Source organism: Rutilus rutilus, assembly GCF_951802725.1.
Source record: "Rutilus rutilus genome assembly, chromosome: 2".
Lineage (NCBI taxonomy): Eukaryota > Metazoa > Chordata > Actinopteri > Cypriniformes > Leuciscidae > Rutilus > Rutilus rutilus.
Window position 1 is genome coordinate 2,973,203 of NC_140210.1, and position 13,910 is coordinate 2,987,112.

At 39.5% G+C, this 13,910-nt stretch overlaps 1 protein-coding gene across 1 annotated transcript; it reads right to left on the bottom strand.

Moving 5' to 3' along the window:
• Window positions 1–6,161, bottom strand: LOC311285466 (CD48 antigen-like). Its single transcript, XM_084401114.1, has 5 exons — window positions 6,000–6,161; window positions 2,050–2,346; window positions 1,404–1,661; window positions 914–1,171; window positions 1–736 (listed from the first exon to the last, which is right to left on the bottom strand). Exons 1-5 carry the CDS (start codon window positions 6,061–6,063, stop codon window positions 657–659), a joined length of 957 nt encoding a protein of 318 aa, XP_084257240.1. The 5' UTR covers window positions 6,064–6,161; the 3' UTR covers window positions 1–656.
• Window positions 6,162–13,910: the final 7,749 nt, after the last annotated feature.

Genomic DNA, 13,910 nt, shown 5'->3' on the forward strand with positions numbered 1-13,910 from the left:
TTCACATTTAACATTTGACAGAGGATTTTATTCAAAGTGATTTACAGTGCATTCTGTGTTTGCATTGCCCTGCATCAAACTCTTCACATTGGCACTAGTGCAAAACAATCCCTTTGATTTGGTAGCTACAGTAAATTAAATAGAATAAAAAGCCTTCTCTACTTTCCACCACAAATGAAAAATGAAGCAGAAAATTTACTGTAAAATAGTGTAAAATGTATTGTCATGTATTTTTTTCAATGTTTTTCTGAACAATATAAATTTTTAGAAGCAAATTTATTTCTAGACAACTGTTTACGTTGGTGACAGTATAAATAAATTAAATATCTGCATATTTAACAGTACATTCATATATTCACATTATTTACATTATAAAACATTATAAAACATTTACATTATAAAACATATAGCAATGATTTTCCACAAAGAAATTAAATAAGCTTAATCTTTTGTCTCCAGCATCAAAGGAGGCGTCTTAAAGGTATATCACAAATCAGGTGGGCGTTACAATTTACAGTCAACGTGAATATTTATTAATACATTTATTACATTACATATACATTTTTTTGACCAAATGATAAGCACAGATGAAAGAATGGAAACATATTTGACTATTTTTAAAAGATTAAACACAACAGTTGTCTTACCGTGAAAAGCTATGATAGGAAAAGGATTATAATAATCATCATAGTGAGTGAAGGAACGACAGCTGCGACGACACATCCTTTGTTTGATGCTAATGTGGGGGAAAAATATGTTATAAAACCAATTCCAGGAAAGCATATTTAAATTATCATAGAAAGTTTATTAAATGATATCTTGCATTACTGATTTATGACATACTCTAAAGAAAAACATGCATATTCATCGTTACTTTCAGATTTATGTGGTTAAAATACCTCCAGCGTCTCACCTTTAAACAAATCTCTCTGATAGACCGGATCACTGGTTTCTGAATTCACTGTGTTCTGGAGTGTACAGGTGTAGAAGATTTCTGGATTTCCAATTTTTTTAACTTTAATGGACTCTCCTTTCGGGGTGATTGTCGAACCCTTCAGTGTTTCTCCAGCAGAATTCTTCCAGATGATTGTTTCATTGTACTCGCATCTCAAATACCAAACATCAGGGTTATCACTCGGCTCTTTTTTAATCACAGGTTTGGGGACCGGCTCTGTGATTGTGAAAGAAACAATGGTGTTGACTTATGAATTTGCACATGTTTTTTGTCTTAAAGCATATTTAAAACCCCACATACACATATAAACAACACTGATTTTCACCACAGGGATTATAAGGTTATTAAATTGCATCTTGCATTATTGAATGATTGCATAATCTAAATAAAAGCATAAGTATATTCTTCTTGCATACAGGTTGTGTTTAGTGTCCGTCCAGCGTCTCACCTTTAAACAGATCTCTCTCATAGACCCGTTCACTGGTCTCCTCACTCGCTGTGTTCTGGAGTGTACAGGTGTAGAAGATTTCTGGATTTCCTTCTTTTGTGACAGTAATGAACTCTCCTTTCGGAAGGTGCGCTGAACCCGTCAGTGTTTCTCCAGCAGAATTCTTCCAGATGATTGTTTCACTGTACTCGCATATTAAATACACAACATCAGGGTTATCACTCGGCTCTATTTTAATCACAGGATTGGGGACCCGTTCTGTGAAAGAAAACATATTAACACGTTATGTTTCAAAAGCACAATGTTTTGATTTGATTGTAAGTGGACACATACAAAAGTAGAAATATCACAGATTCTTTTTTTATATTTATTTTTTCTGTATGACCATAAATGACGGAGTAATTTAAGTTTAAAGTGCTACAATGTAAAAAAAGTCCAGCAAAACGCGGGGGCGCGTTTGCCGACCTCAGAGGGTTAATCAAAGTATCATGGTATTACAATCTGATGCCATTATTGTACAATTACATTGTTTTTTTTGTTTTTCTGTATGTGAGGCTAAGTAAAAACAACACTAATAATAATAATAATAATAATAATATGATGCATTTATAATATTAATATTAATGAATAATCAGCATCCACTCACCCATAACAGTCAATGTGAATCTTTGTTCCTGCTCTTTACCGCTGATGTCAATGGTATAAACTCCACTATGTTCGACTGTTAGTTTAGTAATCGTGATTTGTCCGGTCGCTGTATCAAGAGTCGTGATGCCTCTGAATCTCGGATTCGGGGTTAGAGTTTCTCCTTCTTCCCATTCAATCGCCTTAACAGTTTCACCATCTTTAATGTGTTTCCATGTGATGCTGGAGACAGGAGGAGGAAGAGGTTTATCTGGACCAAAGGAAACTTCATCACCCACTGCTTTCTTCACCTCTGTACCTAATAATTACAATATGAGAGAGTATGTTAGTCAACATTCAACAATAAAGACTCTGTCATCCACTACAGTCATTTAATATTTGACAATTAGGTTACAATATTATCATAAAATTTAAAACTACAGTGTTGGGAAAAGTTGCGTTACAATGTTGCGTTCACTGTTTTTATTCGTTTTGAGAAATAGTTCATTTGTTTTGTACATGTGAGATGAGAAAATGCATGCTCTCATTTAGTCCAGAACTACAATAACAACGCGTTTTCATTACATGCGTCTCTATAGCACGCATTGTGTGTATCGTGCAATGTATACGTTAAAATTAGTTATGATACGCACTGTAACACCCGTTTCACAACTCCGTTTGCAGTGCGTATGCCGTGCGTATTTTTTTCCGTACCCATGTTAACAGGTTAGAGCAGTTGCGGTGCATATACAGCAGTGCAGAGATGGTTTCCACACCGAGTCTATTTCTGCTGTGCTGCACGCGCTGAATTAAAGTGACAGCGCATGGTTCGTGGTCAAAATAAAAACACAGATTGACATGAAAATATAATAATCTCACCATAAAAGCTTTTAATTAAATAAAATGTAGTAATATCACCATAAATGTATTTAATTAAATGCTACTATTTTTCACAGTCATCTTTTTACTTTAAGACCGGGGTAAAGCAAGGAAAACTACAATTTACCTCAACAAGGGACATAATGAACAACACTTGTCTCATTCGTGGAGGTGGAAAAACAAGTTCTTTGTGAGGTAACACTTTAGAATACTGTATCTTACTTACTGCATAATTAATAAGGAATTATTGAGGAACTAATAGATAATTATTTATTAACACTTAAGTCACTACTGTTAACTACTAAGGAAGATGTGTTAACTAATTAGTATGTAATAGAATTGTATGATTGTGTTAAGTTTCAGTTAGTTAATCAATAACTAATGAATTATGTCATAACTCTTGAAGAACTATTATTAATTATCTATTAATTAATGTGCAAGAAAAATAACTAAGAAGTAACTACTAATGAACAGTCATACACAGTGACAATAAACCGTTTTATTTTAGCAGTGGAGTGGTGGATGAAGTACACAAATCAAGTACTTGAGTAAAAGTACAGACAACCCAATAAAATATTACTCCAGTAAAATGATAAACTACTGGCCTATTCATTTTCAAAATGACCTTAGTAAATGTACAAAGGTAATTACTTGAAAAGTAAAAAGCACTGATCAATGTTTTTTAGTTTATTTTCTAGCCAGTTTTAGTCATTCTTCAGCACTAATAAGAAAGACAAGTGCAGACATTTACTAGGCTATATATTGATCTGCAAATAAGCAAACTTTTTATTTAATTAGCAAAATTTATCATAATGTATGATAACTTATCTATTTTACAAAGGTTTAGATAATACCGTTAATAATGTGTTTTTTACAGTAAGTTTGATTTGAGTCAGAAGTAGCCTATGTGGTAATTCTGTATTAATTACTAATGAGTTTCCTATATTCTCACTTTAGAATACTGTTCCAGGTTCCAAGTAATTCCTGAAGAATTATCTGATAATTATTTGTTAATTACCAATTAATTTCCTTATATGTTCACTTTAGAATACTGTTTCAGGTTTTAAGTAGCCTAATTCCTGGATAATTATTTGATAATTATTTATTAATTACTAATGAGTTCCCTATATTCTCACTTTAGAATACTGTTCCAGGTTCTAAGTAATTCCTGCAGAATTATTTGATAATTATTTATGAATTACAAATAAGTTCCCTATATTTTCAGTTTCCCTCAGTTATTGCCTCAAACATGAATTTACTCAATGGCATTCTATGCTGAGGAAAACAAACACACAGAGTACTGTATATAAAATATAAAAACTAATCTGAGGTTAGTTTTGTATGACTGTTCATTAGTAGTTACTTCTTAGTTATTTTTCTTGAACCTTAATTAGTAGATAATTAGTAGTAGTTCTTCAAGAGTTATGACAGAATTCATTATTTATTGATTAACTAACTGTTACTTAACACAATCATAAAAATATATTACATACTGATTAGTTATCTTCCTTAGTAGTTAACAGTAGTGAAGAAGTAGTTAATGAATAATTACCTATTAGTTCTTCAATAATTACTTATTAGTTATGCAGTAAGTAAGATACAGTATTCTAAAGTGTTACCCTTTGTGACATGCAAGATTTATTGTATTAAAATTTAAATGCAAAAGAAAAGGCATGAGAGTCGGCTGTTTTTGTCAATTTTAAGTTTTAATTGAAAATGTTTGCGATTTTAATATAAGTACATGGTTAAATATTTTACCACTTGCTTGAGCAACTCATTAGGCCTATATAAATCTATATAGAAGTAGCCTAATGCATTGAATAATACGTTGTTTAATTTGTGTTTAAACGTGAATACGTCTATTAAAGAGTGTAAATGTGTACAAAGAGAGTCGCAATGCTGACAAAACTTCTTTTTTTTAAATAAAAGTTACTGATAACTTCTGGATTTCAAATAAAAATAGTGAGTATGTGTTTGTGGTACAGCCGTGGATCAGTTACACACTGCAAACGCAGCATATGTGAAAGCACTATAGCGTGCTGATCCTGCACCGCATTGCACACGGAGTATGTGAGAAACGGGCGTAAAGCCCTTCTGGATGAAAGGAAACTTCATCATCTACCGGCGACATGCAAATGAAAGAAGTAAGTAAGTAAGTAAGTAAGTTAGTTTTATTTATATAGCACCTTTCACAGGTATAAGGCCACAAAGTGCTTCACAACAAAAACATTTATATCATAAAATACACACAATAAAAGCATAGACAGAACATGATCATATCAACCCACAAGCAGCTAATTAAAAGCCTGAACAAATAGATGAGTCTTTAGTCTGCATTTGAAGGCATCAACAGAGTCAATAGAGCGCATAGATGGTGGGAGGTCATTCCACAACCTAGAAGCAACAGCCTGAAAAGATCGGTCACCTCTAGTACGATAGCGAGTGCGCGGAACCGTCAGCAGATTCTGATCCACAGACCTCAGAGCACGCACAAGGGTAGGCTATAGCGCTTAATCAGGTCACTAATATAAGAGGGTGCCTGACCATGCAAAGCTCTGAAAACTAAAACCAAATTTTTTAAATTTATCCTATAAGACACTGGTAGCCAATGAAGTTCTTTTAGGATCGGGGATATATGAGACCTCCTATTAGTACGTGTCAGAATTCTAGCTGCAGAGTTTTGTACTAATTGCAGTCGAGAGAGCTCCTTCTGGTTTAGGCATGAAAATAAACTATTACAATAGTCTAAACGCGAAGACACAAAAGCATGAATGATAAGCTCCAAATCAAAAAGAACAGATCATTTCCATAATGACCAACACAATCTACCAGTAAATCACCCTGTGTGATTCATTTAAATGATCTCCTCCTGCCATAACTGTTGTGCCTGAAAGGACAACTCATGCAATAATGAAGGTCCACCACAAAATAACCCTGTGCATCCTTTTCAGAGCAAATTTCTCACAGCGTGTCTTTATTAAATCATGACTGTAGTTTTTTTAGAGCAACCATAATTGCACTGGAGGAAGCTGTTAGTAAATCTGACCCTAACTGTTTAGGTTTGAAAAGAACGGCATGTTATTTCCAACTCACCTGAAACAGCTTCTGTGGTGAAGAACACAACGATGGAGATCAACGTCAAGAGTTGAAGTGACATTTTTTGTTAGAAAAAGTAGCCTACAGTTCATTCACTTGACTTCGAGACTTTGAGAGACACTCAGAGACACAAACACACCGAGGCGTGGTGTAAGAACAGAGGAAGTTTGAAAACGCCTGCATTGTGTTGGACTTCCACTATAGTAAAGAGTCACTGCTGCCATATTACGTTCATTGCAAATGTGTGCAATCAACCTGTTTAATCCCAAACTTTTCCCAGACATGAAAATATCCAAATGAGGTGTGAATTGTGAACAATTGTGACCGGTGGGATAATGTGTATAGTACACAGTATACATACTGAAACTTCTTATGACCTATATCGGCCCAGTTATTTAACACATTTTAAACTCTTTCGTCCACTCTTTAAAAACCTTTATACAACATTTATAGAAATACTGAGATAAAAAAAAAAAAAAAAAAACATCTATATTTTCCCACCGGTCACTATTGTTGCCATCAGCATCTGTGCTTATTCTATGACCACATTCAACAAAACTGAATAATTTTCATATATTAATACTAGACACTTTAAAGATAATGTGTATCAAAAATCTTTGTAATCTCTTTATGTTAACATTCTTTACTAACCTTTTGTGTTGATGCTTTGATGCAGACATCATCTATGGTGCAAACAAGAATTAAACTGCTCTGGTCATGTGACATTTTGGACTTACCATGTGAAACAACACAACATTTAATTGAGACCCTTTTTTCTCTCCATATTTGCCGGAAATGCACTAAAACAGCAGTCAATAACATTTTTAGAGCTTCATAAATGAAGACTTTCTTTACGGTCACTATTGTGACCAGTCTGGCACAACACAAGTGTGTCTACTTCCAGCAAGACTACAAACCACAACCATAATGCATGAAAAATAACCACACTAGATGCATTCACATTTTACATTTTACAGAGGATTTTATTCAAAGTGATACATTGCATTCTCTGCTTTTCTCCACAAAAGAAAAATGTATAGATGATTTGTTTATTTATACGCTACTCTCTGTTTGGTGCCAGTAAGATATTCTCATCTTGTCCCTCCTTGAAAAAGTGTTTGCATATTTAACCATAGATTTATATATTCAGAACCAGAGGAGACAGTAAAAGTTCTGAAGGCACAGACGGTTAAGAGCAGATGCTTTAGTAAAATGTGTCGAGAAGATCTACATGTGGCTTTGCATTTGAAGGTTCATGATGAGCATCAGTCATTCACTCATGAATGTAATTTCTGAGGAGAAAAGAAAACAGTAAAAAAATGCTTGTTTTTAAATGTACATTATAAAAAACATACAGTATTAGTTCCTTTGATGCTGATTGGTCACAGCTGCACAGAACCCATAGAGACCAAGATTAATAAAAATGTTTCTATAATGTTGCATACAGTAAAGATTTTTTCACAAGGAATAAAGAATACATCAAAATGTATTGTGCCCCTCTCTTATAAATGTAAATTATTATTATTATTAAAATAAATGTTATAATAAATAACAATACACTTATACACAATTGCCACTAACAATAATAATACAAAAAAAAAAAATATATATATATTTATATATATATATATTTTTTTTTTGGCGGAAGCATTTGGCGGAGGTGAAGTGGTAGGCGGAGTTTCCTTTGCAGCGCTATGTATGCAGCAGTTCGCCGCGATTTTTCAAACTGCACGGGCAGCAGGTAACGTTAAGCTAATACGGAAAAGTTACATTTATCCTACCATGCTACTGTAAAAGTTGCGGCAGCGTGTGAGTTACCGTAAAACTTCAAATAATAGCCCGTGCTTTTATTTTCCCAAATCGCCGAACTGCACCGGCTTGTATTTGAGACAGGCGTCTATATGAGACAGGCCTTTAATTTAGTGTGTGTTGAGACTTCACCCTGTGCTGCAATATACATTTAGTTTTACAATCATTTACAGAAATCAGCTGGTTGAATGGAAACTGCTGATGTTATCGGATTTTCAGGTGATATTCTAAAATCATTCAGTAAACGGACGCTCTGAGGTAAAGTGAATTCAGACTGCAGACTTAGCAACGATTGTATTTGTACAGTACAATCATATAGTACAGACATGATCTTAATTCCATAATGTCCTTAAACATAACTATATTGCTGGCCATAAAATGACAAAGTGCGCGTCCGGTGCTGTGCGATACCTCGAGTGGTCATGAACACGACGCGGCGCTTCTCGTCCAGTTTGCGATACCTCGGGTTGTCATGGACACGACGCGGCGCTTCTCGTCCGGTGCGATAACGTTACCTCGAATAGTCATAGACGCGACGCGGCGCGGCACAGCGCTTCTCGTCCGGTGTGCGATACCTCGAGTTGTCATGGACGCGACGCTTCTAGTCCGGTGTACAACGGTGTAAATACAAGCCGAAACTAAAAAACAGACCGGGCCTCTATCCAAACCTGTATCCACACCAGGCGTGTAAAAGAGACAGGCGTCTATTTGGGACTCGGCTATTATTTGAAGTTTTACGGTATGCTTAACAATCATAAAAGTATAACTTAATTGCAGCCGCATTCTGAGTCTGACAATGTCATTCGTTTTTGTCCAAGGCCATAGCAAGTGTTATTAGCTTGTGGAAATAACGTTACATCTAGTGAAAGGAAATTTTAAGTCCATGTCCAGCTCTAAATTGTAAGGAATTTATATCTTTGATTTCAAAGTACACTTTACAATAAGGTTAATTTGTTTATTATTTATATTAACTAACATTAACTAATCATGAGAAAAACATTTGTTAGGCTACTGTAGGCCTATTTGTTAATCTTAGTTAATAATAATACAACTTTTAATTGTTTGTTCATGTTATGTCACAGTCAGTGCATTAACTAATGTTAACAAATACAACTTTTGATTTTAATAATGTTTTAGTAAATGCTGAAATTAATATTAACTAAGATTAATAAATGGCGTTGAAGTGCAGTTCATTATTAGGTCATGTTAACAAATTTAACTAATGAAACCTTATTGTAAAGTGTTACTGATTTCATGATAGCTAACACTTTAATGAATAGCCTACATACATACATACAATTTATAACATCAACATAACTAAACATGAATTCCTCATAATTACCTTCTTGATTCTCTGTTTTGTTTGGTAAAGTATATCATATTTAGTAATATTATCATCATTTCCCTATTTTTGTTTGATGTGTTATGCATTCTAATTGTATCAACATCTTTTCATTGGTAATGAAGAGGCTCTCTGACTTACTGCTGCTCTCCATCGAGCGAGATATTCCAAATAATTGTGAGGAAATCATTAAAATATATAAAAACACAACAGACAGACGGGTACTGATTTAAATACAGTTTTTAACGTTTTTTTTTTTAAAAGTGCCCTTTTTGGTCCTTCCGCCCCTGCCCTGGAAGAGGTCTGTGCACGCCACTGATCATAGTAATTGAGTTTTGAGACCGAGAAAGTTGACGAATACATTTATTATTACATTCTTTAAACACGAAACACATCACAAACATCAACTGAGATAGTCATTTAGATAGACTCGGGGGTAAGGGATGCTTTCATCAAAAATATTATAAAGCTTGGAATAGAATTCATCACAGACTTAAATTATTTAAACGGAACAGGATATTGGTATATATTCATAAAACTTTCATATGACAAAACATTACAATTAGTTATTACAATTAGTTAATTAGTTTTTTGAACAACCATAAGAACCGCTGAACCAGCAAGTGAGGGAGATACGGTACAAATTGAAAATATTGACTATTATTTATGACAATAAAGGTAAACTAGGTTTGGAGGAAGAAAAGGAGGACAGTTAACTGAGTCTAGCTGGATCTGAGGAGGGAGACATTCCCTCCAGATGGCACATTCAATTCAGTAGTTTTCTCCTTTTCTCAGTGACCGTTGAAGCTTTATACTACTTCTCTCCCGTCACCAGCCAATCACAACAGGTAAAAAATCCACAGAGTGAATAAGATGGCAGTCATGAGAACCTATTAGTGGAAAGCATGTCCTCATGACAGGAAAATGCTATCCATCCATCAGGAACAGATGCCCGAGCCACCTCAGCTGGCCCCTCTCGATGTGGAGGAGCAGCGGCTCTACTCTGAGCTCCTCCCGAGTGACCGAGCTCCTCACCCAATCTCTAAGGGAGCGCCCAGACACCCTGCGGAGAAAGCTCATTTCGGCCGCCTGTATCCGGGGTCTTATTCTTATCTTATCCTAACAGCTCATGACCATAGGTGAGCGTTGAAACGTAGATTGACTGGTAAATTGAGAGCTTCGCCTTGCAGCTCAGCTCCTTCTTCACCACGACAGACTGGTACATCACCGTACGGCACCGATCCGTCGATCAATCTCCCGTTCCATCCTTCCCTCACTCGTGAACAAGACCCCAAGATACAGGAACTCTCCACCAACCTGAAGCGGGTAAGCCACCCTTTTCCGACTGAGAACCATGGCCTCGGACTTGGAGGTGCTGATTCTCATCCCAGCCGCTTCACTCTCAGCTGCAAACTGTACCAGTGCATGCTGGAGGTCCTGATGCGATGAGGCCAACATGACAACATCATCCGCAAAAAGCAGAGAGGAAATCATGTGGTCCCCAAACAGGACACTCTCCGGCCCCTGTCTGCGTCTAGAAATTCTGTCCATAAAAATGATGAACAGAACCGGTGACAGAGGGCAGCCCTGCCAGAGCCCAACATGCACTGGGATGACTTACAAGTCTGACTTACTGCCGGCAATGCGATCCAAGCTCCTGCTCTGGTCATACAGTGACCGGACAGCCCTTAGCAGAGGGCCCCGGGCCCCATACTCCCAGAGCACCCTCCACAGGACCCCATGAGGGACACGGTCGAATGCCTTCTCCAAATCCACAAAACACATGTGGATTGGTTGGGCAAACTCCCATGAACCCTCCAACACCCTGAAGAGGGTGTAGAGCTGTTCCAGTGTTCCACGGCCGGGACGAAAACCACACTGTTCCTCCTGAATCCAAGGTTCCGCTATTGGCTGAATTCTCCTCTTCAGTACCCTGGCATAGACTTTCCTGGGGAGGTTGAGGAGTGTGATTCCCCTGTAGTTGGAACACACCCTCCGGCCCCCCTTCTTGAAAAGAGGGAGCACCACCCCCATCTGCCAGTCCAGAGGTACTGTCCCCAACCGCCACGCGATGCTGCAGAAGCGTGTCAGCCAAGACAGCCCCACAACATACAGAGACTTGAGGTACTTGGGTCAGATCTCATCCACCCCCGGAGCCTTGCCACCGAGGAGCTTTTTAACTTCCTCTGTGACTTCAGCCTGGGTGATGGACGAGTCCACCTCCGAGCCCTCGGCCTCTGCTTCCTCAATGGAAGACGTGTCGGTGGGATTTAGGCCACGTCCACACGAAGCCGGTGCGTTCCCGATCCGATATTTTTTTTTCCTCGTTCTAAAAAAAAATTCCGTAAACACGGCGTCGTCTCAAGAAATATCTGCGTACACACGAAACCACTGAAACCGACTGAAAACGGTGTAGTATATATGCCAGACCAGTATGGGGCGCTGTAATTCTGCCACAGAGATACAGTATACACGGAGAAGAAGACTTTGAGCATGCGCATAACCTTGCGCGTTGTATACGAACCAAGAAGAAGAAGACAAAGATTATCGCTTTTTGCTCACCACAGTTGCAGAGAAGCAATCGATTTTGCTGTAATAAAGCTAGTAGGCTTAGCAGCTTCTGCAGCACGAATACAATCATATAAGTCCGCCATTATTGTTGTTGCTGTTACTCGTGACACAGACGACACGTGATGTGATGACATCATCGTTTCACAAAATATACGGATTGGCTGTACACACGAAACCGCAAGGGTGTCGTTTTCAGATTTATCCACTTTGGGACCCGGTTTAAAAAAAATAGCGGTTTCAGTCTTCCAAAACGCCGGATCCGTGTGGACGAAACACCAATACGATAAAAAAATTATACGTATACAGCGAAACGCGTCTCCGTGTGGACGGGCCCTTAAGAGATCCTCAAAGTATTCCTTCCACCGTCCGACGATATCACCAGTTGAGGTCAACAGCTGCTCACCTCCACTGTAAACGGTGTTGGTAGGACACTGCTTCCCCCTCCTAAGGCGCCGGACGGTTTGCCAGAATCTCTTTTAAGCCAACCGATAGTCCTTCTCCATGGCCTCACCGAACTCCTCCCTCATGGTCTCACATAACTCCTCCTCACAGCTCCGAGTGGCCGCGTCGACAATGGAGGTTGAGAACATGGTCCACTCTGACTCAATATCTCCAGACTCCCTCAGGATCCGGTCGAGGTTGGAGTAGAAGTTCTCTCTGGCAGGGGACTCAGTGCACGTGGCACCAGGATACCCTAGGCCGGAGATCGATGATCGACTTTGTGATCGTTTCATCCGACCTCCGGACATAGGTTTTGGACACTCGGGTAAAGAGTTGACCAAACGTTCCCAACAGACCCTCACAGTACGTTTGGATCTGCCGAGTCTGTCCAGCTTCCTCCCCCGCCATCGGATCCAACTCACCACCAGGTGATGATCAGTTGACAGCTCCGCCCCTCTCTTTACCCGAGTGTCCAAGACATATGGCCGGAGGTTGGATGAAACGATCACAAAGTCGATCATCGATCTCCGGCCTAGGGTATCCTGGTGCCATGTGCACTGGTGGACACCCTTATGCTTGAACATGGTGTTCGTTATGGACAAGCCGTGGCTAGCACAGAAGTCCAATAACAGAACACTGCTCGGGTTCAGATCGGGGGGCCGCCCCTCCAAGTATCACTGTCACTGCCCACGTGGGCGTTGAAGTTCCCCAGTAGAACGACGGAGTCCCCAGTCCCCTCCCAGGGACCCCATTCGGCCTGTAGGTGCACACGACAGTGAGAGACCTATCCCCGACCCAAAGGCGCAAGGAAGCGACCCTCTCGTTCACCGGGGTGAACTCCAACACTTGACGGCTGAGCTGGGGGGCTATAAGCAAATCTAGGTGACGGGTCAGACTAAGAGCGGTTCAAAAACCGTTTATGATCGATTTAAGAACAAGGACCATGACGTCGCCCGATATGGCCTCTCACCAGCCTCTCTCAAGAAGTATGGTTCCAGAGCCCAAGCTGTGCGTGGAGATGAGCCCGGCTCAAGCTTAGGCTCCTTCCCCACCAACGAGGTGACGTTCCACGTCCCTAGAGCCAGTTTCCGTGTCCAGAGATCGGGTCGTCGGGGCCCCCGCCTTCGACTGCCGCCCGATCCACTAAGCACCGGCCCCTTATGATCCCTCCTGCAGGTGGTGAGCCCACAGGAGGGCGGCCCCACGTCACTCTTTCGGGCTGAGCCCGGCCGGGCCCCATGGGGGGAGGCCCGGCCACCAGGCGCTCGCATTCGAGCCCCAACCCCCGGCCTGGCTCCAGGGTGGGGCCCCGGCTGCGCCATACCGGGCGGCGTCATGGTCCTTGTTCTTAAAGGAACACTCCACCGTTTTTTGAAATAGGGCTTATTCACATTCTGTCATACATTTAGATTGATGGGTAAATGCATTTTTTGTCTCAGTGCATGCATTGTTTTAGTTTGACGGGGTCGCCGCTAGCTTAGCTTAGCACAATGAATGGAATCCTTTGTTGCCAGCTAGCATGTCCTGAGTAAAAGTGATTAAAAAAAAAAGAAACCCACATAATTACTTCTTGTGGCCTGCGTATTCACAACGAGTACAAATAGCGATGCAGATTAACACTAGGTGATTTCCTAGGCAGATATTGACTTGGGACTATATTAGGGGGAAGCACAGGCGAAGCACAGCTACTTAGGCGAAGCACTGCTACTTGGGCGCAGAGATATCACGCAACACATGAAATCCCA

What these genes read in the sequence shown, in the direction of transcription:
- LOC311285466 (XM_084401114.1), bottom strand. Translation starts at nt 6,063, where the DNA reads ATGTCACTTCAACTCTTGACGTTGATCTCCATCGTTGTGTTCTTCACC. An exon ending in CACCACAGAAGCTGTTTCAG is followed by an intron (nt 2,347 to 5,999) that starts GTGAGTTGGAAA and finishes TGTAATTATTAG; the next exon opens with GTACAGAGGTGAAGAAAGCA. An exon ending in ATTCACATTGACTGTTATGG is followed by an intron (nt 1,662 to 2,049) that starts GTGAGTGGATGC and finishes TTTCTTTCACAG; the next exon opens with AACGGGTCCCCAATCCTGTG.